The sequence below is a fragment of the Lineus longissimus genome, chromosome 1, assembly GCF_910592395.1.
Source record: "Lineus longissimus chromosome 1, tnLinLong1.2, whole genome shotgun sequence".
NCBI classification, from domain to species: Eukaryota; Metazoa; Nemertea; class Pilidiophora; order Heteronemertea; family Lineidae; genus Lineus; species Lineus longissimus.
This window is the reverse complement of record NC_088308.1, coordinates 1,045,746-1,067,276: the sequence shown is the minus strand read 5'-3', so window position 1 is coordinate 1,067,276 and position 21,531 is coordinate 1,045,746. Positions and strand designations below refer to the sequence as shown.

Sequence of the window (21,531 nt, the reverse complement as noted above, 5' to 3'; positions counted from 1 at the left end):
CGGCATCCTGTTACACTTTACCTCAAATGAGGAAATGTTGCTAGCAGGTCAGGTTTGTCAGGAAAATAAAACAAATTAGGTTGAGATCGGTTACACATGTATTCTATAAAAATTAACAATTTTAACAATAGAAATGTTGCATTTGACCATGATTGTTGTAGTAAAGTACAAGTATTATTCTTTTCCATAATCAGGGTCCCAGTCAGGGAGACTTAATGATAAGCACTTCATCTGTGTGGCAGGCCCCTCAATTATACCTGTTTACTTACATAATGATCAGAATATTACCACCAACTGCATGTACGGTGAATACATCGGTGACTCACATCACTAACAGTTTAGAGACAATAAGGTCCCTTTTGAATCTGCGTGTTCCATTGACTGAAACATTGCAAGTTACATCAGAAGTATTGAGGTCTTCCCTTAATTGTTCTGTAGAATCAATTCCAACTCAAGAACTTCTCCAATCTGGTCTCAGGTGGCTGATTTTTTCCTAAACACCAAAATTTTATTGTTTGCTGGCACATCATGCTGAAATGCAAAACAGTCAACATGAATTCACTAACAATACAATAAGAATACTGCACCTGACAAAAAGAGTTATCAGTTTTTGGTAACAGTGGTAGAGATTATCAAGATTATCATCCTACTTTTAACCCCGGTTTATCCTGAAACTTTTCAGTAGAACTCAGAAGAGCTGCTTAATCAGCACTACAACCTAGGCATTTCCGACCAATACCCATTTATACACCAGGATGGGAAGAGACCTCTCTAAAGTCTCAATCAGCACTTCAACCAGGGCATTTCTGACCAGTACCCATTTATACACCAGGATGGGAAGAGACCTCTCTAAAGTCTCAATCAGCACTTCAACCAGGGCATTTCCGACCAGTACCCATTTATACACCAGGATGGGAAGAGACCTCTCTAAAGTCTCACACAAACAGTGGAGATCAAACTAGGGAGCCCATGATTGTTAGTCGGAGACCCGGGCCACTTCAACACTGCTCCTTCTCCTAATACTTCATATGAAAGTGGTAAACTAAGGGATTGTAAAACACTAGAGTGGAGTTTCCCAAGTGATCAGGGCACAAGACCACTGGCATTCCCACAGGACACCATCACAAAGTTGAAATGCTAGCAGGACCGCCTATCCAAAACGGCAGAGTGATGTCAGGAAACATAACAGAGCCGTGTTCATTATGGTCAATATCCAGGAATGTTACCTACTATCGTTTCAAAATGAAGATGATTCTCTTTTGCCAGCTCTTTCAGAACAGCAGTGTCTCTTAATCCCCAGTCTGCACATCTGGAAAATATCACTGTAACTTGAAACTTCTGGCAAAGAATCACTTACTGAAACCTTTTTGTCTCTATCTCTTACATCAATCCATGGAGGATGTAATGTTGACCTAATTTTGTTGGGCGGTTCACTCCCGGGGAGTTGCTGAGATGTGACTTCCATCTCAGTCACTGAATTGGTTGATATTACATAGTTTCTCAATGAGACAAAAGTTCGACATGTAGAGAAATGATTATCACTGATCTCCTGAATTATTTCAAGTACATACTATCTTCAAACATTTTGATATACCTTGCTTTTAAAGCCTGATGAAATTGAACATTACTCTCTGGACTTATAGTGCCATCTATCATGTATGGCTGAAAAAGTGAGAGTAAGTTATAAATGCATTGGCAATTGATTCACAGAGAGATAACCTGTAACTGTGCTTGATTTGAGGCCAAGACATACTATGACTAGTATGGTGGATGGCCTAGCACATGCAGGAAGTGAAGATTGACTCCGAACAGAAGTTTTAGAACAGATATTCAAACAATTTGTACTTGACCTCAAAGTGTTCATATCATCATGGTTGGCAACTGTTTTCTCATGATATGGACCTACTTGACTTATTGGCGATGCTATACTAAGATGAGAAGATGGAAAAATAACTCACCCCATATGTCAGTAACATACCACCTTCCTTTAAAAAAACACCAGCACCTTTGAAAAGACCCTGAAAGAAAAGGAAAATAAGTAGTGGCTTTGATTCTTTCTAAGGTGTTGGGAGCACAAAGGTCAAATAGGCAAGAGCTTGAAATTGCTACTCCGATGTCTGCAGTCCTACATTTACACGAGTATAATAAAGCACCTCTTACCTGAGTAGCTGGCCAAGGAGAGATATGCATCATATTAACATTGGTCATGATATCGAAATATCCTGGTTGAAGAATCCCGCCCCCCCATTGGTCACATGGCTGACTGGCATCTATAAAGATAGGGGGAGCTACATTCTTGACACCTGATGACTTTATTCGTGCCGCTAAACTGAAATAAAGTAAAATGATAAAGGATTTCTAAATTTCATCTTCTTCTTCAGCAATCATTGGTGTTACTCCCCAGTGAGTATACTGGGATGAAGATAAATTCAGATAAGATTTTCAATCCAGATTTACATTCAATTTTATAGATTTGATTAAATAAAAGTACCTGCTTAAGGAAGGCTGGTCACAGTCTGAAGGTTGCCAGGAGACATTCTGCATATGCTGGGCAAAGTGGACCACATGTTGACCAGTGCCTGAAAGAAAACAACAGTGCATTTGACTGAAGCAATCTATTCGGCCTTGTTCAATGTTAGTGGGCCTCTACACCAATAGGGTTCAATCTGCTACGCCACCCCCTCCAGCCATGAGCTACAAGATGTCAAGTTTAGGCTGCATATTCATCAACAGTTCATCGGGGCGTCTTTTTCCTGCTCCGTGTTCTGCTTATGAGCTTGTGGCACGCCACACACAAAGAACCTTTGTTTGGCTTATTGGGCTTTCCAGTAGGCTGCACCAAACGAACCTTTCCTCTTGTGCATGGCACATGTGCCCTTTTGACTAGGAATATGCCAGGTCACAAGATCACTACACTGTCAGTCTGCAAGAGAACAGTCAATGGATATCCAGCCTATGTGAGCACCACAACCAGAGGCACAGGAAGGTACAACCCTGGTCTTAATCAAGAGGTGTCCATGAAGAAGTCATCCAGTGACAACTTAGAGATGGTTGCAGGGAAGGGCGAAACTTCGTACCACTCAGCATCACTGGACAGGAGTTAATAGAGGCAGGGCAAGACCACCTTTGGACCAACACTTGAGAGCTTCGTCAGAGACGCTTGAGGGAATGCTTGAGTACCGCCATCACTAACTTTCCTAGCAAGACGATGTCAGGACCAAAGTAACTAGGCACCACTGCCAGGCCTTCTTTCCTCTTGTGTTAAAAGTATACAAGGTTGGGGGGGGGGGGGGGGGGTCAGGATCAGAACTGAAAATTTTCCACTTCTTTTGAATCATGCATACCCGAGGCAACCTCTAGGACTTGATACTGATGGTCATGCTGCACATGCTGGGTGAGAACCTTCAGAATATGATTCTTATTCTTGTCGGCAGAGTTAGGGTCCATGGTGATGAACACCATGTCCATGGTGAATGCCTGAAAAAGTACTCAACAATTCATGCACATTTTAGTGGGATGAGTAGGCGACCCATCGCCCCCCCCCCCCCCTATTTAACAGATGCATACCTGATGCAACCTCTAGTGCTTCATACCGCCTGTCATATTGATTGTATTGGGTGAGAACTTTTAGGATATGATCTTTATTCCTCTCAGCAGCTGACGCATTCAAGGTCGCCATCACACGTGCCTGAGAAGTGAAAGAAAAAGACAATTTCTTTGGATTTGCTTTATCAAATAGTAGTCGCCGCACACAAGTTACTGCCAAGCCAGTAGCCTATGGTTATAGAATTCAATATCGGACAGTGGAGACTGAGTCCGAAGTCCATCCGACAATTATACGTTAATGGTTTTTGACCTACACAGTCATCGTTCCTAAGTATATTAGATATTTGAGGACCATTTATCATTTATTTCATATGCATGAATCCAACTTGAACCATAAAAGTTAAAACGCACTGATTTTGATAATAAACGGGGTAAGCCGAAATCAGATGCAATCGAAGAAAGTCTGGCCACTCTCACTCTGGACATTGATTAAAAAGGGTCATACTAAACAGCGTCCACCAGGTTTAAAAGCATATCGAAATAAAATCTAATGGTCATAAACGAAATAAGCAGGTAATTTTCCACATTTTCTGAACGTTTCATGACATTTGTGTGTTAGATTAGCGAATTGTTGTCTAAAATGTTGATGACTTTATACCTGACTTTCAACCTGGTGGACGCTGTTTAGGATGACCGATTGAAAAACAAACACTTTCTGTTGTCCAATTCCACGGTTTCCGTGGAAGACGGCCTGGAGTCGGAGACAAAAACGAACGAGGTGCAGATTGTGCCTTATTGCCTGGGAACTCGGCCGGCAACTCCTTCCAGCATCAGAATGTAGTAGAGGTGCAACTGGAAAGATGAGGCAGAGTGAGAGAGGTAACAAAGGCGAGGTCAGGAGCTAATATGTAAAGAGCAAGCTCTTGATGACTCGACAGACACTCGTACTTTGTAGTTCGTCGTTCGCAGGGCGCTCAGTTTCGAAACCGGCAAACATTCGAAACAGAATACAATTGCCAGGCGGTACGGGAAGTCCTGAACCCTGATCACGTGACCTACATCAGGGAATTCCTCTATTACTTCAAAGTTCCGGCACTGGGTCGAGTTTGGCACAGTTACTATGCACTTGATTGGGAACAACTTTTACATAACGTAGTGTTGGTCATCGTCACGTCACCCTGCATTTTTAAATTACTGTAACGTCTTCGTAAACGTTGTTCCCAATCAAGTGCATGGATCTATAGAATTCAAGTGAAGGCCCCCCCCCCAATTATTGGAAGAGGAAGGAAACAATGGGATTCACGTCCAACATCGTAACTGTGGGTGCGGCGCGTCATGAATGCAGGATCGGCCAACGCGCGGCCCATATGGAATGTGACAAAACTGTAGTGGAACCAGAATTGTCATGGGTCTGCACAAATTTTGCTCAGATTCGATGGACATGATGGATATAAGCATTTTGTTTACATTTTACATGCAGTGTATACGTAACCATTAGACTCACTACGTTGTGTGAGTTAATATGATTTATTTAAAAAGACACATTATATTTACAGCTTTTCACAATTTATGTACAGAACACACATTCTTAATTCTTAACATAGGAGTGCCTTGTGACCAGTTTACGGATTCTGACCAGTGGAAAATAATCGGCATGATTCACGAATGTACACAGACATAATGTTCCATCCAACTGTTTTAAACTCTTTCAGTTCTTCTGATCAATCAAGGTGCAATTATTACGCATTCAATGAGGACAAAGCACAAATTTCAAAATTGCACAGATTTCATTCGATCAGTGACATGTTTCTGTTAACTAAGGCCTACAGCGGGAACATCATACACGAATACATGTTATTGCTGTTAAAGTAGGTTTTAGCATAACTGGGGAACACAAACATTTATACACAAGCCACCCATATTACAGATATCAGAGTAGAGTGACATCTATCCAAACCTCCAATGAAAATCACCTCAACAACGGAATACAAGTCGAGTTGTAAGAGCCTGTCTGTACGCGTTGACAAGCCAAGAGTTTTTCAAGGACACTAAAGCGATTATCAACCAAAGCACATGAAGAAATCCTCCAAAAAGGTCAGCCAGTAACCATGGTAACATCAACGAAACAAAGATGCACAGTTTGTGTGTTATTTCTTGACTTTTAACTTCTTGTGGGGCGGGCACCATCTTATGCAATCAACATCAACTGTGATTGGTGGACGTCTATACTGTGCACTCTTGAGATGCTCCTCGACAAGTTTTGGCGTGACACAGATGACGTGCTGTCCTTTCCAGTATTTGACCATGTTCAATGATTGCAGCGTACTGATGATGTCACCTTGTGATATACTGGTCATCTGGCTGCAATTGGAAAAGAATCAGGATGTAAACATCTAGATTTTAATACGTTGGTATTCTGTATCATTATTGCTACCATGTGATTGAATTTCCATTTAAGAAAAATTTGACACCTGTCTGGAAGTGTACAAGGTTCATGACGAGGGTCATACTTTAAGACTCTGGGATGTTGGCGCTCCTTAATTCCTAATCTCACATGTAGCTACAGACACACATGATTTTATCAGACAAACCTACCTCAAGTCTTTAATTGAGAGGGTACCTCTGAAGTCCCGTAAAATTTCCAGCAAGACCCATGACCAGTAACTTCGATAGCTCAGTTTACCAAGATCTGAAAGTGGTTTTTCTGGAGACCCAACCGCATTTTCTAGCTTAGATAGCTCATAACCTGAAAAGTTTAAGTTCAGTTTTAGGAGATAGACCATGCTCATTAACTTGATGCTTTCAGGTTTACTTGCACAGAAACTGACCAATGACCAATCTCGTCAAAGAGAGGAAAATAATCGACAAATTTTTACAAGACAAGAAGATCTTCCCGTTTGGCAAACCTGATATACATCACACCAATTTTCAAAGAAACAATGAAAGGCCCACGGCGCAACAAAGGATATACTTGTACATAACAATAATCTAGCAGTTGAACAAAATGCATACAAGTATTGAAAGGCCTCACAATGAACACTCTTTATATCAGGACTTGCTAGCATTTTCTTGCGATTCATCTTGCGGCCCGACATATAACTCTACGAGGAGCCATGAAAGGGAAATGACTTACTGAATGCGATGAGGAATTTTCCGTAGCCCTTACGTTGGAATGGGGTCAAGGTCATGATACATGCAACATTGTTACCATCGGGCGATTCCTTTTCCTACAAGTAGAGTGAAGTGAAATATAACAGGTGTACGTGTATAAGTGAGATATACTTCCAAACACAAACCGTGCAAGTCAACACATTTGATGCAGGTGGGGTGGAATTCAAACGATATCCGACATTCACTGGACGATGAGGACTTTGATGATTGGGCTGTTTCAGATGAGTGGCCATCACTGAATACAGATACACAGAATTATTGAAACAAGCCAGGACTACATACTGGATTGGCTCATCACAAACGAACTTAGCATCAAAAGGACCATAATTTAGCACAAACAATAACAGAACTATCATAGTTGAAATTTACCTTTGAAAAGTATCCCACCAGGTGGCATCCATGTCTGTCCACTTCGGCCAGAATGTAAAACAGGAACGGCTCCACATCAAAGTATAACGTCTTATGGTCCAGGAACAACTTGGCGAGCAGACACAGATTTTGACAGTAGATCTGGAGAGGTGACAAGAATAGAACATGCTCAAAATTGAGTTGACAGGTATTGAGAGAGGATAAATAGGAAGGACTGGCTGTGGTAATTCAGCCCAAACACAGCTTTTTAAAAGAAAACTAGGGCTCGGAGACCGCTTCTATTGGTATTATTGGGTATTGGAGCCAAATCATTTTCCAAATAGTTCAGTCATGTCAAGCGTTATCCTCCAGTCAGATGGACAATAGACCACATCCCACCTCCTGAATGATCATTTTTAGACGTACCTTATGATCTTTTCCATCAACTTCAAACAACGAGATTGTTCCTTTCCTGTAGATCTCCTTCCCTGGTGGCTGTCTCCATGTGCACTGGCTCTGATGATACCTGTACGACTTCTCAAGCCGCATATATTTTAGGCAGTATTCGCAGATCCAAAGTTTCGACTGTTTCCCATACTCCTCAGGGTACGGTGAAAAGTACCATGCATCTATCTCATATTTTCCAATCTGCACTTTGTCGATGTACTTTACTTTTGTAATCTGAAAAACGATATAACAAGTTTTCTAATGCTATGGGAGTTGGTAGTACTGAAGAGGTTATTTTCAGTCTGGGAATCTTAAAAGAATTGCACCTTGATTATAGGCCAATAAAAAGGAGAAAAAAGAATTTGTGAAAATTATTTTCTGCAGTCTACCCTAACAAGAAAGTTGAATAAATATATAATCTTGTCAATTTTTCATTCCCAATAAGTATCTCGGAATCAGTACTTCCTCCTTATCATTATTGTGGCATCTTGGGTTGAGGATCAGTGCTTTGGGATGTTGTTTATAAAACTTAAAAGTGTAATTTACCAGGATAAGTGAATTTTGCAAAATCTAAATTGAACAAAAACATGGTCTTCCACTTACAGCCTCATGTTCTTTTTCCAGTGCGGCAGTTGTTGGGTCCATCTCAGCAAACGTCTGAAAGATAGAAAGAGTCGACCTTTACCATTGATCTTACTTACTTGTAAGTTCTGCTCTGCTCGAAACAACCAAACTAAAAAAATATGTCATTAACATAAGGCAGCACCTTGTACCACGTATTAGATGGTAAAATCTTGCTTTGTGATATTTTCAAACATGGATTAAACCTAAGGCAGACAGTGCCTATTCACCATCATATCAGTCACCCTATACCTGTATATAGTCCACCAAGCATGTTAGGGGGAAAGGTTAATAGATGGCCTTGGAGCATCCAGGACAGAACATACAGTACTTCTCAATGCCAAATTTTCTCAGCCTGGATGTTAACTGGTGTTATTCAGCTGTGAGATTTGCCAGTTGAAACCACCAACTGGAGGATCCAATCGCAATTGAGTGACCAATTCATCTACATCTACATCTATCTTGTACTGGTTTGGGCTAAAGCATTGTAACCAGGGTCTCGGTGTGTGGCGGGTTCGGTTCCTCATCGAACTTAAAACCATGTGATACTAGGCAAACCAGTCTATTTCCACTACCTTCTGCACATGATTAATTTCATCATGTTTCCTCTTCTGATTCCTGGTAATCTTTCGATCAGTTCCATCAGCCAAGTCTGTCAAGCACTGGGTCTGGATCTTATTCCCATGATCGTCAAGTCTCGAATTCAGATCGACACGTTCTATTGTGACCCACTCATCCAGACGACGGTTGACTAGAAATCAAAAAATGGAACTCAGCAATAAGTATGCATGGTACATATTTCAGGGTTAACACTAACATTTTCATCAATTGCTGACACAGGTCTCATATGCCAACTAGTCAAAAACATTGTACCATGTCGACATATATGTTCAGTTACATCCATAGTCTTGTTCAGAGGAATTATCCGAGCTTGTATTGGGTGTCAAACAACTACACATAGCGTAGAAAGAATTCATATATTTGCTGAGCAGAACTTTGGAGCTTTCAGGCCGACTTGTCATAAAAGTGTAATGATCCAAGCGTCAGCTGGCCTAACAACACCAGCATGCAACTGACAGAAACTTTAGTGAGACAACAAATGCCAATGCAGTAAATACTCACATCCAGCATAATGAACGTAGTACTCATTTCTACCCCCGGCTTGTTCATTTGTTCTCATCTGCACTATCTCTGCAGCATCTGAAGATAAGAAGAAAACATGAAAATCTATTTGCCTGCAGGAGAAGAGGACATGTCATGAAACTTTGAAGGGGGAATTGGTAACTCAGTCCAAACTGTTGAACACGCAATAAATCAAAATCAAATGGCTGCAGTGCACGATATGTTTCATTAGTATAATCAGGAATCCATCAGCCTAAACAGAAAGAACACCATGTAAAACCATGAAGACAAAAATAATAGTATTCTTTTTTTCTAATTCTGGACAGATTGTTGTAGTACAACATTCACCGATTGTCTGCATTTCAATTGTCGGACAACTTACGCCAACTCGAGTCATCCGATCTTCTGACGAGATAATGGTCACCAATATCGAGCTCAAACCCATCTTTCTGACCACCATTGGTTTCTCCATCATTTGTCGGATCACTCTGATCACCATATAGCGCATTTTCTTTGTTATCAAACGTATGTTTATCGGTAGAAATTGCCTCCAAAACGTCTTTCTTTTCGTCCGCCATTTTCCTAGCGATTTGTTACATTCTCGATGTGTACGTAGGATTTCTTCTGATTTAGTAATAACAGATGGCGCCACCATTAGTTCATAACGCGGGAAATACGAATGCGCACGTGAGAACAGGTAATTTACGAAAGGATGTCTGCCCCCTCCGTAGGATTTGTATGTGGTCCGCGGGGGGGGGGGGGGTGGTCCTAGCAGCTCCGCCTCAGGGTGTCTGTTGGCCAAGATTCATATACTCATGATAGACCATTCACATGTGAACTCAAGAAGTTAATGCGATCATCTGAGAGATATAGATTCATAAACCATCCAATGGGAACTCAAGCTTCACAAATCCTGCAGTACAGGGGCCATCCCTTCTGAACTAATGGTTGCGTCACTCCGACATCCCTCGATGTGTAAATCGAGGATGTAGCAAATTGCATTTTCATATCGCTGATCACGTGATGAAAATAGTCTAAACCTGTTGTAATAAACTGTTTTTGACCGCTGTAAAAACTGTTAGGTACAAAAAAAGGTGTGTATGAATTAGTTGAAAATTAGAACATGTATTTTGTTCAAAATCAGCATTCTTTTGATTCTTATGATACTGTTTGCATCACAAATGTATATATGAATTGTTCCCCGAACACTGTAATAATTTTTGTGGTGCAGCATGGTGATCCCAAAAAAGTTCAAGAAAAAGAAAAATAAGAAGACTAAGGTCGCTTTAGTCTTCGATGAAAAGGCTAGAGAGTAGGTATATTGTCAGACAGAAATGCTTTAAATCTGGCCAAATTTGGATTGCAAGTTACGCTTCGCTAACATCATCATGGCTGGCCATGGCCGCCTTGCGCACCCACCGTATATCATGCGTAACCGCAATGCATATAGGCCTACATGATTATTTAGACTCTTGTAGGCCTACACCAGGCGGAGGAAGTCATTGCGGGCCCAAACAAACCAAAATATAGGCACAACAGCCTGGTGGAAGGGTGTCTATATATGGTCATCTGGAGGCATCGTCAGGTATTGCCTCTGATGTTGCATCTTGCGTGAAGACCGTACCCCCCCCCATTTCCATGTAGATCTGCTCTTTCCCTGCTGTCTAAACCGGTCCATCATTGCAGACAGGCGCACACACTTGTAACCTCACCTTCATTTTCAGGAGTTTCCTGACTGGCTTTAAAAAGAGGAAGGATGAGAGACGCAAGAAGGCAAGAGAAAGCTTGGAACAACAGTTCAGGGAGGAGAAAGCCAGGATCAGACAGAAGGTAGTTATACATGTATATATAATGTTTGAAGTGTGCAAAACCATCTTTTTATTGTGAATGCCACAAACTAGGTCTCCCTGAACCTTTTTGAATTACGAGATTACCGTAATCAGATGGATTCCGTGACAGTGGCCAAGGAGCATGTAGAATGCCCACTTCTCGCCCCCTGGCATGTTGATGTTGATACTTATCATCTTTTCCAGAACAAGGATAAAATGTTGAGCCGGATACACAGTCAGATTCCACTTGAGGAGGAAGAGGAGGTGCTTGAGTCGACAACCATCGAGTTACCAAACCATACTGTGTCGATCACGGAGGTATTGGAGGTGGATCTCGCTGATGATGATGGCACAAGGCTCGGAAGTAACAAGGTGATTACGCTTATGTCAGCAAACTGAAGACTAGATTATTGTCTATTAACCATGGGTCTACCTTTGACAACGTTATTTTGAATGTGTAATTACTGGTTGCAGTTTTTGAGTTTCTTGAAAATGTTCACCAGTTGTACAGGGAGATCACTTATATTTGAGATATGAGCCAAGCCCTGTCAGACACAGTGCAACATGTCTTCCAATCAGAATTGAAATGGTGTCTTCTGGTCACTCAATTTTTCAAAACCCTTGTCTTGTTTGACTTTGCCATGGTTAAGGTATTTGTTGAATACTTTCAGGCGGATGATGACGGTACAGAAGAATCGGAATGTGTTGAAGAGAAGGAAAAAAAGACCAAGAAAAGTGCATTTAAGGATAGAAGGTAAATAGAATACTGAATGTTTGGTTGGAGGGGAATAACTTTTTCTGGATAAATGTACCTCAACAGAAAATTCTACTTCATTTTGACTCTAGTCTTATGGAAATAGAAGACAAGTACATGTAGTTCTCTTGATTAGAGCAAAGTTGTAATCAACATTTCACTTGCTTCACCAGGCCCTGGCTCGTCCTCTTTGAAGTTTTGTTCTGTCAGAATCTTGGTTATTTTATATCAAATTCTGATATTTCAGCAAACCAAACAGTAAAAGTACCGGTAAAGAGAAATACATGCCACAATCGACACATAAGAAAAAAGGCAAAAGAAAGCCACTGTTGAATCCATTCGACCCCACACCACATACCAAGCCAAAGGGACAGCGAAGAAGTGGACGACAAGGTCAGTCACAACCAAAGAAGAAACAGGGAAGACGACATTTAGCCAAGAGATCTTGAGGGCCTATGTTGAACTTTTCAGTGACATTTTATGATGTATTGGGCGAGTGTTTGGAAAGAGCTTCAGAAATGGATCTGATTTGAAAAAACTCCAGATTGGGCAGAGAAACACATGGAGTAGGCCATGATTCCTTATGAACGCCTCTGATGGAGTAGGCCATGATTCCTTATGAACGCCTCTGATGGAGTAGGCCATAATTCCTTATGAACGCCTCTGAGGGGATGTTAGGAATTTTAAGAATTACAAAATAAGGGGTTGAAAGCTGTTTTTTGAGATGAAGACAGAATCATCTTTTGTGTCTGCGAGTGCATACTTGTATCGATCTGCAAAGCCTTTATGCGACTCAACACTTTCGTGATTGAATCTGATGAGGAATATGAGACCATTTTTTCCCAAACAACAACAAGACTTATTGAAATAATGTAAAATCAGTTGGGAACTGTGTAACTCTTCGAGAGATGGCTCATCACTCTGATGTCATTACAACTACAGTTGAGTCAAGTATGCTGAATTCATACATCTTTGTGTACAGTACAGAGTAATTAAATGAATTATTCAGCTGTTTACATGAAAATAAATATTGTATTATATTCATCTCTGATTACGAGTTCCCTTTGTCCAAGTTTCTGATCATCAGTGTCTCGTCGGATGGCAGGAGAGAGGGATAAGGAGTGAGTACATCTTTTGCTGTAGTGCGGACTGGAGTCTGGAGACTTACAGATGACTGGTCCAGGGAATCTGGTAAAATTAGCATTCTCCTCATTGAGAACTTATCAGTGTGCAAAGTGAGACAGTCTTGATATTTGGTTGTGACTCGGTCCAGGAATGAAGAACCGGAGGAAATTCAGGGTACAATCGTGGAAAAGGTCAAAGACCACCATTTTGAAAAAGCCATGAATTGGAACTCTTCTTCCCAGGAACTTTGCAAGGGAAGTCTCCTAAGAATTATGTTCAGTGACGACTTGTCTGGGAACGTTTAGTTCCAAACAACTTGCAAGAAACAGAAATGGTCTTGTTAAAGTGCATATATCGTCTGGATTCATTTGATAGCTAGATTTCTCCAATCTTTGAGGACAGGATGTCACCCAGGGATCGTCCGCACCATGATAGGGACAATACACTGAACAAACCAGTCACGCGGGCCAGGGTTGAATCTTGGGGCAGGGTGAACAATAGCTCAAGCTACCATCAACAGTCTCCTCCCAAATCCACTGGATCCATGGATGTGGTTGACAGAGACCGGTAATAACACCAAGAGGAAAAGAGAAAGACATGTGAATGAAGTTTATTGAGCATTTATTTACTTTTGATACAATGGATTGGTATTTATGATGATCAGGATTAAAAACATACTATCATCATAAACTGCTCTTTACCACTCTGTACAAAATTCCCACCTTGTTCATCCCATATACCATCATCATTCCCATTGTCCTTTCCAACCTCCCACCTTGTTCATCCCACATACCATCATCATTCCCATTGTCCTTTCCAACCTCCCACCTTGTTCATCCCACATACCATCATCATTCCCATTGTCCTTTCCAACCTCCCACCTTGTTCATCCCACATACCATCATCATTCCCATTGTCCTTTCCAACCTCCCACCTTGTTCATCCCACATACCATCATCATTCCCATTGTCCTTTCCAACCTCCCACCTTGTTCATCCCACATACCATCATCATTCCCATTGTCCTTTCCAACCTGACTGAAGTACTGTGGGTGCTGTTGATTAGCTGACAGCTGGCCTTACAGAGAGGTACAGGAAGGGCATTCCAAGGTACTTACATGTACTAACGTCAAGGTCCTCTATACAGGTTGTATGAAAAATAATGCAACCAACAGACAGTTGAGCATCTCAACCAAGGGTTAATGTCTCGCCATTGACAAGCGAATCTGTATTGTGTGCCTAATAAGATTGGATATCTAATGAGGCTAAAGGAAATATCTATTGAAACTTAAAGGAAATAAAGGAAATAATGTTTTAAATGAAGGAAAATAACAAACAGATAGGACGATCGTACAAAACCAATTAGAAAGAAATTGAACGATGACACTACGCACAATAAACCACAACAAACTCATTATTCTAATGATTTCTTAAATGAGAAACATTATTCGTCAACCTCAGATTTGGTATACACGCTTTTTTCTTGCGAAATGAAAATTCATTCCGATCACAACCACTCCAGAAAAGGGCAAGAGAAACTGTGAAAACGAGAGCATTAAGATTAGATATATTTTCATCTTGGAGCAACCCGCTCGAGCAAAATGAGAACATAAGCAGCTACAAAATAAAGAAGAATATCCCCACAATTTGATTAAATGGCAAAGACGTTGCTTCAACTTTTGACCTAATCAAACCATGACTTTTTGTTCAACAATCTGCAATCCCAACCTCCTATCACAAGATTTTTAAATCACTCACCCGAGCAAAAATATGTTCGTCTATAAAAATTACAACATACCGGCACATTCTGCAATTGAAATAGGAATTACTAATGACAATAAAGAAAGTTATTTCAACATATGAATAGGTATGTTTGTGAATAAAGCTTAACTGCAGAACTACCATATCTTTAAGAGATACGAACACGTCGCCTCACCTTCTAACCTACACCTACATGCATGATAGACATTGTAAAAGACTGTGCTATAAAGACATACACATGTAGTCTTGAGCCTGATCATGTTTCTCTAAAGGTCACAACTCCTGTTACAAGATTATCAAGTTAGGATCCCCATCCCCTTGAGAGCCAAACATGTTTCAACATGTCATACGAAACAGTTGCCTTTTGACATTCAGCTGTGAAGAAATTCAGGAGAAAGAAGACTGTCACCTCTGTCAATGTTTTCAACACAGCCCAATGGTAAACAATGGCACTGCAGCTGTCTATACACCATAGATGATTCCCAGGAGGAGGATGTACTGGCTCAGTCTAATACAGTGTGACATCAAACAATGAAGATGTGTGGGCCAAACTCCATGATGCCGGCCAGACTTGACATTAAGCTACTCAGATCAAATCACCCGTCCCAGTGGCGATGGATCATGGCAGGTGGCCTGCGAAACATGTATCTTCCCTAAATTGAAGTCGGTAACCCATGATAACTCGGTGTAGGGATTTACCAGATAAAAGTTTGGATTTTATGGGTAGGAATTCGTACATTAACAAATAAAGGAGCACCAGTACTGATGGAAAGCCAGGTATATACATGTATGTGGCACCCCAAGTCTTTGTACATGTACTCATCAAAACACATTAATAAACCGGTGTATCAAAATACTCTATCAATCTGTCTATGGACATAAAAGCAGTTCATGAGAATTCTTCCACAGTCATATACCAGTACCTCTCGACTGATACCCGAATCAATTTTGAATCTAGAATATAAATGTACATGTACACCACTGTTGGGATTTGTAGGCTTTTTGAAAGTCAATCTGTATCATCACCCAACATGTACCTCTATAGTGGTTAAAGAATCCAAGTTATCCATGAACCCCTCCCAATATACCCATTCCAACGCCGATGGGCCAACGCTCACCATTTCCCACTTGAACTGGATGTAACTGATTATCATGACAGTGTAAACTGTACGCCTGTACTCCAACAAAACATAGGTTGATAAAGAATTACTCCTTATGCAAAACAAATGAAAATGAATAGTTCAATAAAACAAGCAGCTAGAAACAGGACACCTCTTGTTCCTCTTGCTTGATGCATTCCTGTCAGACATACTGTGTCACTGCTGTACAGCTAGTTGGGGGTGCCTCGACAAATGGCCTATCCCACCTGAAACAGGCCTAATCAACTAATCATTACTTTAGAAAAAGGTGGGGAAAGTCATCAATTTTCTGCACACCAGTTTTGGTCTGTTTCCACGCAACTCTCACCAGTCATCAGCTCAAATTACAAATCAATAAGTTACTACTGTACTCATAAAATCCAAAATACATGAGTATACAACTGTGTGTATGTTATTATGTATACAAATGACATGCAACACTATGATACCAGACAAGCTGTCAGAATCACTCTCTACTCCATTCTCATTCACTTTGTCTCTATCACTGTAGTTCTAGTTCCTGTAGAATTCACTACCAGCATGCGCAAGCATTTGCAGCAACTCAACTGTGATTACTTCTGAAGAAGACGATGTCTTTTTGCTTTCCATTTCCTTGAACATGTTTACTAATACACACTCATAACGCCTCTCCACGAGAGCTCATTATATCCATGTTACCGGTAAATATGTAACTGCAGTAAAGCAACAAACAAATGCAGTGATCTACACCAAATCGTTTGTTTGATGGAGATTTTTTCCAGCAGACAGGATAAGGCGACCCACCAAGATCGCCATTATGACTTCAACGCGAATTAAACAGCACACAGCTTGTCATGGCAGTTATGCAGACACCATAAAACTTTGTGGACACAGATATTCATCTACACTAAAGTTGTAAACACGTAACATTATATAGATGGATTATACTGCCCTCTTGTGGCATGATGAATGACTGACCGCGACTGGTCATTCTAAACAATGGCATCACAATTGAATTGTGGAAAATGTGATCCAGATAATCGATGATTTTGATTCAGTACCAATGAAAAGCAACATTACTATTATATTACAATGACATTTTCAATTGATATTGTATAATTTAAACTATGCCTTAAAAAAAGCTACATGATCAGCAAACTTTTGTTCATTTTTGTCGGTTTCCAGGCAAAAATAAACAAATATCGCCACACTATATCCATGGTACCTACAAATTCAGAGCAGAGATAGCTAGACGAAAAAAAAATTGCAGAAACTACTTGTGGCTAATCCCCCCGACACTGGATAACAAAACAAATTCTCCCGACATCGATGATGGTACAATGTACAAGACTGTCTCAGACAACAAAATGCAATCATGGTTTTAGATATTTGTCCATTCAATCTTTGGAACTCATCACATTCTAGCACCGGAAGAGTACCTTAAGTAAGAAACGGAGATCAGCCATCTAGTTTAGTTGATTTTTCCCGAGCTACGCAATGAAAAGTGGTGACAATTACTTACAAAAATAAGCCTTCAGCAACGTATCAACCAGTCTACCTTCAGATAAACGGTGTCAAGAAATCAATCAAACATATATACAATATAACAAAGCAAGAGGCTTCATTATTTGTCTCATCACCTTACTAATTGGTAATATTTGATACCGTAAGCAGACATCCTGGTTTAAAGGACAGCTCTCCATAACAATGATATACATTGATAGTGAAATTACACATTATAGCACAAATACTCAGCTGTAGGTTCATAATGATTGTAATAAAACCCAAATGACAATGTGTGATTCAACCATGCAGCAACCAGTGAGATACAACCAGAACCATCTACCCAAAATAGTCTCTTGTACTTGAAGTCGTACTGGTAAAAAGTGTTTTGAAAAATGATAAAGGATCTTCACGTAAAATATCATCACCATTTGAATACAATAAGGTGCAAGTTTCTAACTGACCCAATATTGCCATGCTTGAACAGCACAGTGTTGAGAAATGGGCTTTTTTAGGGCGCACACAGTAAGAAAAGATGCATCAGAATGCACCATTCAACACCTCCATTGATGACATTGCTGTTCCGTAAGTTTTGCCCTCTTATTCTTAGCATTTGGCAGTAATCCAGATCTGTGAAAAGAATGCCATTTGGTTACATTTAAAGGTGAGCAGCAGGATGAACATGCTCTTAATACTTGGTTGTCTCTGTAGGCAAGTACTGGCCTCAAATTAATCACAGAATGACAGGAGCCAAATTGGACATCGGGTATGTTTTGTCACTTCAACAATGGAGTCTTTCACATCAGATCACGACTTTAATACCGCAGATACTGGAGTCAGGTGAAACACTCAAAAGCAACCTCATCAGAAACAGTGACACCTTTTTATGCTCACGACTGTAGACACTGTTTCCTGTTAGCAGTTAGCTTAGGCAATATCCCACATGGAAAGCATATGTCAAGCTTGAGCTGAACAATCTGCATCGATTGATGCATCTTCTCATACTGAGTAGACTTAGATCAAGCTGAGCAAGTAGTTTAAGTGATCTGCGCATACATTAATATAGCACTGTGGGCATATGTCACTTAAGAATTGAAGAGTTTATAGCCATGTGACTGGTGTTTCATTGGTCTAAGTCTTTGCGTGCTACACTAGTCACATATGTTGATGGGAACATGCCAGTTTTGTTTCCTCCTTGGACTCGACCACGCCACCAGTCTGAATTAATGTGTTCCATTACTATGATTTTTTGACCCTGGCAGAACCTTAGCTCTTCTTTATCAGGGCATTCACTCTGGTTAAAATCATATGCTGCTACCACCTACAAAAAGACAAACATAGGTTAACGCACTATAAGGTCAGACAATTCAAACTAAGAGTATAAGTATATCTTCTTCCGTTTTCACTCGTTTCTGGAGAAATCATTTTCAAAAGAGTATCACACCGACAGGAATAGTGAGGGTTTTGTGTACCTCTATGGTTGGGCATCAAATGGGTTAATTGGCCTCATGACTCTGTCTTCAGCTAGGGGAATAGTTCATCTCAAGAGACTGGCATGTGGATGGAGTCTTTTTTATGCTCTGGCATATGCACCAGGTTGTTATTATGCCTCATTCGAAGGACAAATCAATTTAGAGACAGGTGTCATGTCCAATAGATAGTCAAATGGAAGCCCCCATGATTGAGCCCTCCACTATGCCACTTGTATCTCTTCCATGGGTATTCTGCACCAATTCTTAATTTCCTTTTCTTGTAAATCTAGTGAGGGGTTGCATTCAGGCACATCTTTCAATTAACCATTTCTTATTTCAATATGAAAAATGACCACTCACTGTATTCATATCTCTCAATTTCGTATCTCCTGTTCGACTGATAGATGACGTTCGATGGTAATCCACTAAAGCATTCAGAGATTTAAATTTTGTCATCCAAAGAAAATACTTTCCTTCCCCATCACGTAACACTTTAAAATGCTGTACTTTATCACCACATCTGAAAAAGGCGTACAGAAACCAATCTGAGTGTCATAAATTTGACCAACCTTTCAATCTGCAATGGCTAATAACATATAAGTCTGATGAGCTAGCCAATCTTCATTTACTTGGAAGTTCTAACATTCTGCGAGTTGTTCAGTGTAACTGTGAAACCAGTCACTGTCGCTGTCCCTTATAACCGAAAAACCAATACAGTCTTCTTCTTTTGCATTGATACGCCACGTTTGGGTGTCAAGGGTGTTTGATTGTCGAGAGGATTCAATCAGAAGCTACACTCCTGTCAAGCAACACGTCTGTGTAATGCCTCAGATAGAATAGAATCCATGATGCAAGTCCTTGTCATTAAACCATACACGTGGCCACAGAACATGTCTCAACTATCTGACTCGTTGTCTTACCTGACTGACAATGAGAACTCCCCCGGCGATGTCTCGCTCTGTCTGACTAGAAAGGCACCATCTCGATGAATAGGGTGGCCATCAAGAGCCTTTTGTGATAATATGATTTCCGCATCTGCCCTTGTGACACCACTAATGAACCACCTAGAAAATATATGATAACAATGATCATCACAGGAGTAAAAAAGATCTATTGTTAATCTCGAGGGACATTTTTGAAAAAGTAAGGACTTGTACTGTACTAACTGTAGCAGCTTTGAAGCTGGAAAGCGCAAGAGAAGTTTATATTACATGACATTATTGTAACCATTATTCTCAGAAGATAAAATGAAAGAATAAACTTACAATGATTTTATGCTTAACAGAGAATAGAAATGCACAATAAAGTGATGTGTCTGCCTTACCAGTGATAATGAACCCCCAATGATCAGATAGATAACACAACAACCACCAATCTATCTCTCTGAATCAGTGAAAGAAACATCTAGTGACCAAGTGGCCTCAAGTTGTTCTGCAGTCCAAGCGTATATCAGAAGCATACTTACGGATTGGCACTCAATTCAATGTAATTACTTGGTACATATCCCTCTTTGCCATTTAGTTCAGCTTTAAACCAGTTGGGGTCCTCATCCATATTCAGAACCTAAAGATAAAAGCACAATTATGAATAAATGACACATAACACATAGGCCTACCACCTTGGGTCAAGAAAAAAATTATTTTAACAATAGATCTTCAGGGTCAAATCAAAGACGCCAGGCTTGAGAGGCACTGTCTGGCATCTATTACCGTCAAAACCTCTTCATTGTAAAGACGACTAGTTTTCCCGACCTTACAGGCTTATCGTTATTGGCAGGTAAAGAAGGCGCGAAAGGGCCCAACGTTGCATGATATTCTATCGCCGTGCCATGCCACTGCACGTGTTGTATCATCTGTCACGACGTTACTTCCCATAAAAAAAAGGGACGTTATGCAGTTTTCTATTCTGATGATATGACAATACAATATTGTGCAACATTAGTCATTAGCGATACTAGTCAATAGGCCCTTCGACCCTGATTGAACTTCCTTTAGTGTTTTTCGAGTTAACTTTTCTTTTGCACGAATGCGTCTTCATTTTTGCCTACTTTCCCCCCTTTCTGGCTATAATCGAGCATTTTCATCAACATATTAGAAGGTTGACAGTGTGTAGCATATGAAACTGGACTTGCCTTTAGAATATCACCCTTCTTAAAACTAAGCTCGTCATCGGCCTCAGAGGGCTCTGGTTTGAAGTCGTGTTTAGCTACAGCTTCCATCTTGGATTTTGAGCAGCTGAGCTGCTGCAAAAGCTGTAGAAAATCGAACTGACAATTGACTAACAGCTTGAATAAAATAGACACTGACTGTACAATGAGGAGATTGTCGTTCTTAGGACAGTTATTTAATGTTTACGCCAAATTATTTCGGGATTTGGTTGTCGATCTTAGAGTAATCGGGCGAGTTTAGCCCAAAAATTGTAAACGGAGAGTACTTCCAATGCAATACATTACACATTTGTACACATCTTTGCGGTACATATCCTGAAAGCGTAGTACGATGACGAAAAGTGACTCACGGCACTACTTTATCAAGAAAAAAATTTTTTTAAAGCAAATAAATTTCTGGTTATTAGATGAGTAAAAACTTTACTTAAAGTTTCCTTTCACCCATTAAACTCATCAATTTAAAATTTGTTTATTTTTATCGTTATTTTCAACAGAATCTGCAAGTGAACCATGTTTTTAAGCGCACTAACAACACAGCGAATCGTTAC

The 21,531-nt window shown here is 40.3% G+C and overlaps 4 protein-coding genes across 8 annotated transcripts; 1 reads left to right on the top strand and 3 right to left on the bottom strand.

Moving 5' to 3' along the window:
• Positions 1–75: 75 nt before the first annotated feature.
• On the bottom strand, positions 76–4,227 carry LOC135497388 (methyltransferase-like 26). Of its 4 annotated transcripts, none has more exons than XM_064787266.1 (8): positions 3,958–4,227; positions 3,568–3,688; positions 2,492–2,579; positions 2,161–2,329; positions 1,959–2,018; positions 1,595–1,662; positions 1,231–1,309; positions 76–531 (listed from the first exon to the last, which is right to left on the bottom strand). In XM_064787266.1, exons 1-8 carry the CDS (start codon positions 4,030–4,032, stop codon positions 475–477), a joined length of 717 nt encoding a protein of 238 aa, XP_064643336.1. In that variant the 5' UTR covers positions 4,033–4,227; the 3' UTR covers positions 76–474. The 4 variants fall into 4 exon arrangements, with proteins under 4 accessions (XP_064643336.1, XP_064643344.1, XP_064643327.1 ...); XM_064787274.1 differs by lacking the exon at positions 3,568–3,688 and adding an exon at positions 3,345–3,477 and having other exon boundaries at positions 3,861–4,224; XM_064787257.1 differs by lacking the exon at positions 3,568–3,688 and adding an exon at positions 3,345–3,477 and having other exon boundaries at positions 3,958–4,223.
• Positions 4,228–5,054: 827 nt separating this feature from the next.
• Positions 5,055–10,135, bottom strand: LOC135497384 (histone acetyltransferase KAT8-like). Its single transcript, XM_064787242.1, has 9 exons — positions 9,638–10,135; positions 9,256–9,333; positions 8,709–8,884; positions 8,116–8,169; positions 7,492–7,746; positions 7,087–7,227; positions 6,680–6,773; positions 6,142–6,292; positions 5,055–5,907 (listed from the first exon to the last, which is right to left on the bottom strand). Exons 1-9 carry the CDS (start codon positions 9,831–9,833, stop codon positions 5,694–5,696), a joined length of 1,359 nt encoding a protein of 452 aa, XP_064643312.1. The 5' UTR covers positions 9,834–10,135; the 3' UTR covers positions 5,055–5,693.
• A 311-nt stretch (positions 10,136–10,446) lies between these two features.
• LOC135497373 (nucleolar protein 12-like) lies at positions 10,447–12,882 on the top strand. Of its 2 annotated transcripts, none has more exons than XM_064787221.1 (5): positions 10,447–10,567; positions 10,980–11,085; positions 11,289–11,456; positions 11,756–11,838; positions 12,086–12,882. In XM_064787221.1, exons 1-5 carry the CDS (start codon positions 10,488–10,490, stop codon positions 12,285–12,287), a joined length of 639 nt encoding a protein of 212 aa, XP_064643291.1. In that variant the 5' UTR covers positions 10,447–10,487; the 3' UTR covers positions 12,288–12,882. The 2 variants fall into 2 exon arrangements, with proteins under 2 accessions (XP_064643291.1, XP_064643300.1); XM_064787230.1 differs by having other exon boundaries at positions 10,475–10,571.
• Positions 12,883–13,567: 685 nt separating this feature from the next.
• LOC135483563 (growth factor receptor-bound protein 2-like) lies at positions 13,568–21,282 on the bottom strand. The gene is made up of 5 exons (XM_064764540.1): positions 20,948–21,282; positions 20,282–20,379; positions 19,737–19,880; positions 19,177–19,336; positions 13,568–18,665 (listed from the first exon to the last, which is right to left on the bottom strand). The coding sequence occupies exons 1-5, from the start codon at positions 21,032–21,034 to the stop codon at positions 18,468–18,470; spliced, it is 687 nt and encodes a 228-aa protein (XP_064620610.1). The 5' UTR covers positions 21,035–21,282; the 3' UTR covers positions 13,568–18,467.
• Between the last annotated feature and the right edge of the window lie 249 nt (positions 21,283–21,531).

Coding starts and splice junctions, on each gene's coding strand:
- LOC135483563 (XM_064764540.1), bottom strand. CDS start 21,034: ATGGAAGCTGTAGCTAAACACGACTTCAAACCAGAGCCCTCTGAGGCC. Junction 19,881..20,281: donor ATTGAATTGAGTGCCAATCC/GTAAGTATGCTT, acceptor TATATTTTCTAG/GTGGTTCATTAGTGGTGTCA. Junction 18,666..19,176: donor AATTGAGAGATATGAATACA/GTGAGTGGTCAT, acceptor GTCTTTTTGTAG/GTGGTAGCAGCATATGATTT.
- LOC135497388 (XM_064787257.1), bottom strand. CDS start 4,032: ATGTCCAGAGTGAGAGTGGCCAGACTTTCTTCGATTGCATCTGATTTC. Junction 2,330..2,491: donor GACCAGCCTTCCTTAAGCAG/GTACTTTTATTT, acceptor ACTTTATTTCAG/TTTAGCGGCACGAATAAAGT. Junction 1,663..1,958: donor GTATGTTACTGACATATGGG/GTGAGTTATTTT, acceptor TCACTTTTTCAG/CCATACATGATAGATGGCAC.
- LOC135497384 (XM_064787242.1), bottom strand. CDS start 9,833: ATGGCGGACGAAAAGAAAGACGTTTTGGAGGCAATTTCTACCGATAAA. Junction 8,170..8,708: donor AAATTAATCATGTGCAGAAG/GTAGTGGAAATA, acceptor TCTATCTTTCAG/ACGTTTGCTGAGATGGACCC. Junction 7,228..7,491: donor TTGATGGAAAAGATCATAAG/GTACGTCTAAAA, acceptor TCACCTCTCCAG/ATCTACTGTCAAAATCTGTG.
- LOC135497373 (XM_064787221.1), top strand. CDS start 10,488: ATGGTGATCCCAAAAAAGTTCAAGAAAAAGAAAAATAAGAAGACTAAG. Junction 10,568..10,979: donor TTCGATGAAAAGGCTAGAGA/GTAGGTATATTG, acceptor CTTCATTTTCAG/GAGTTTCCTGACTGGCTTTA. Junction 11,457..11,755: donor CAAGGCTCGGAAGTAACAAG/GTGATTACGCTT, acceptor GAATACTTTCAG/GCGGATGATGACGGTACAGA.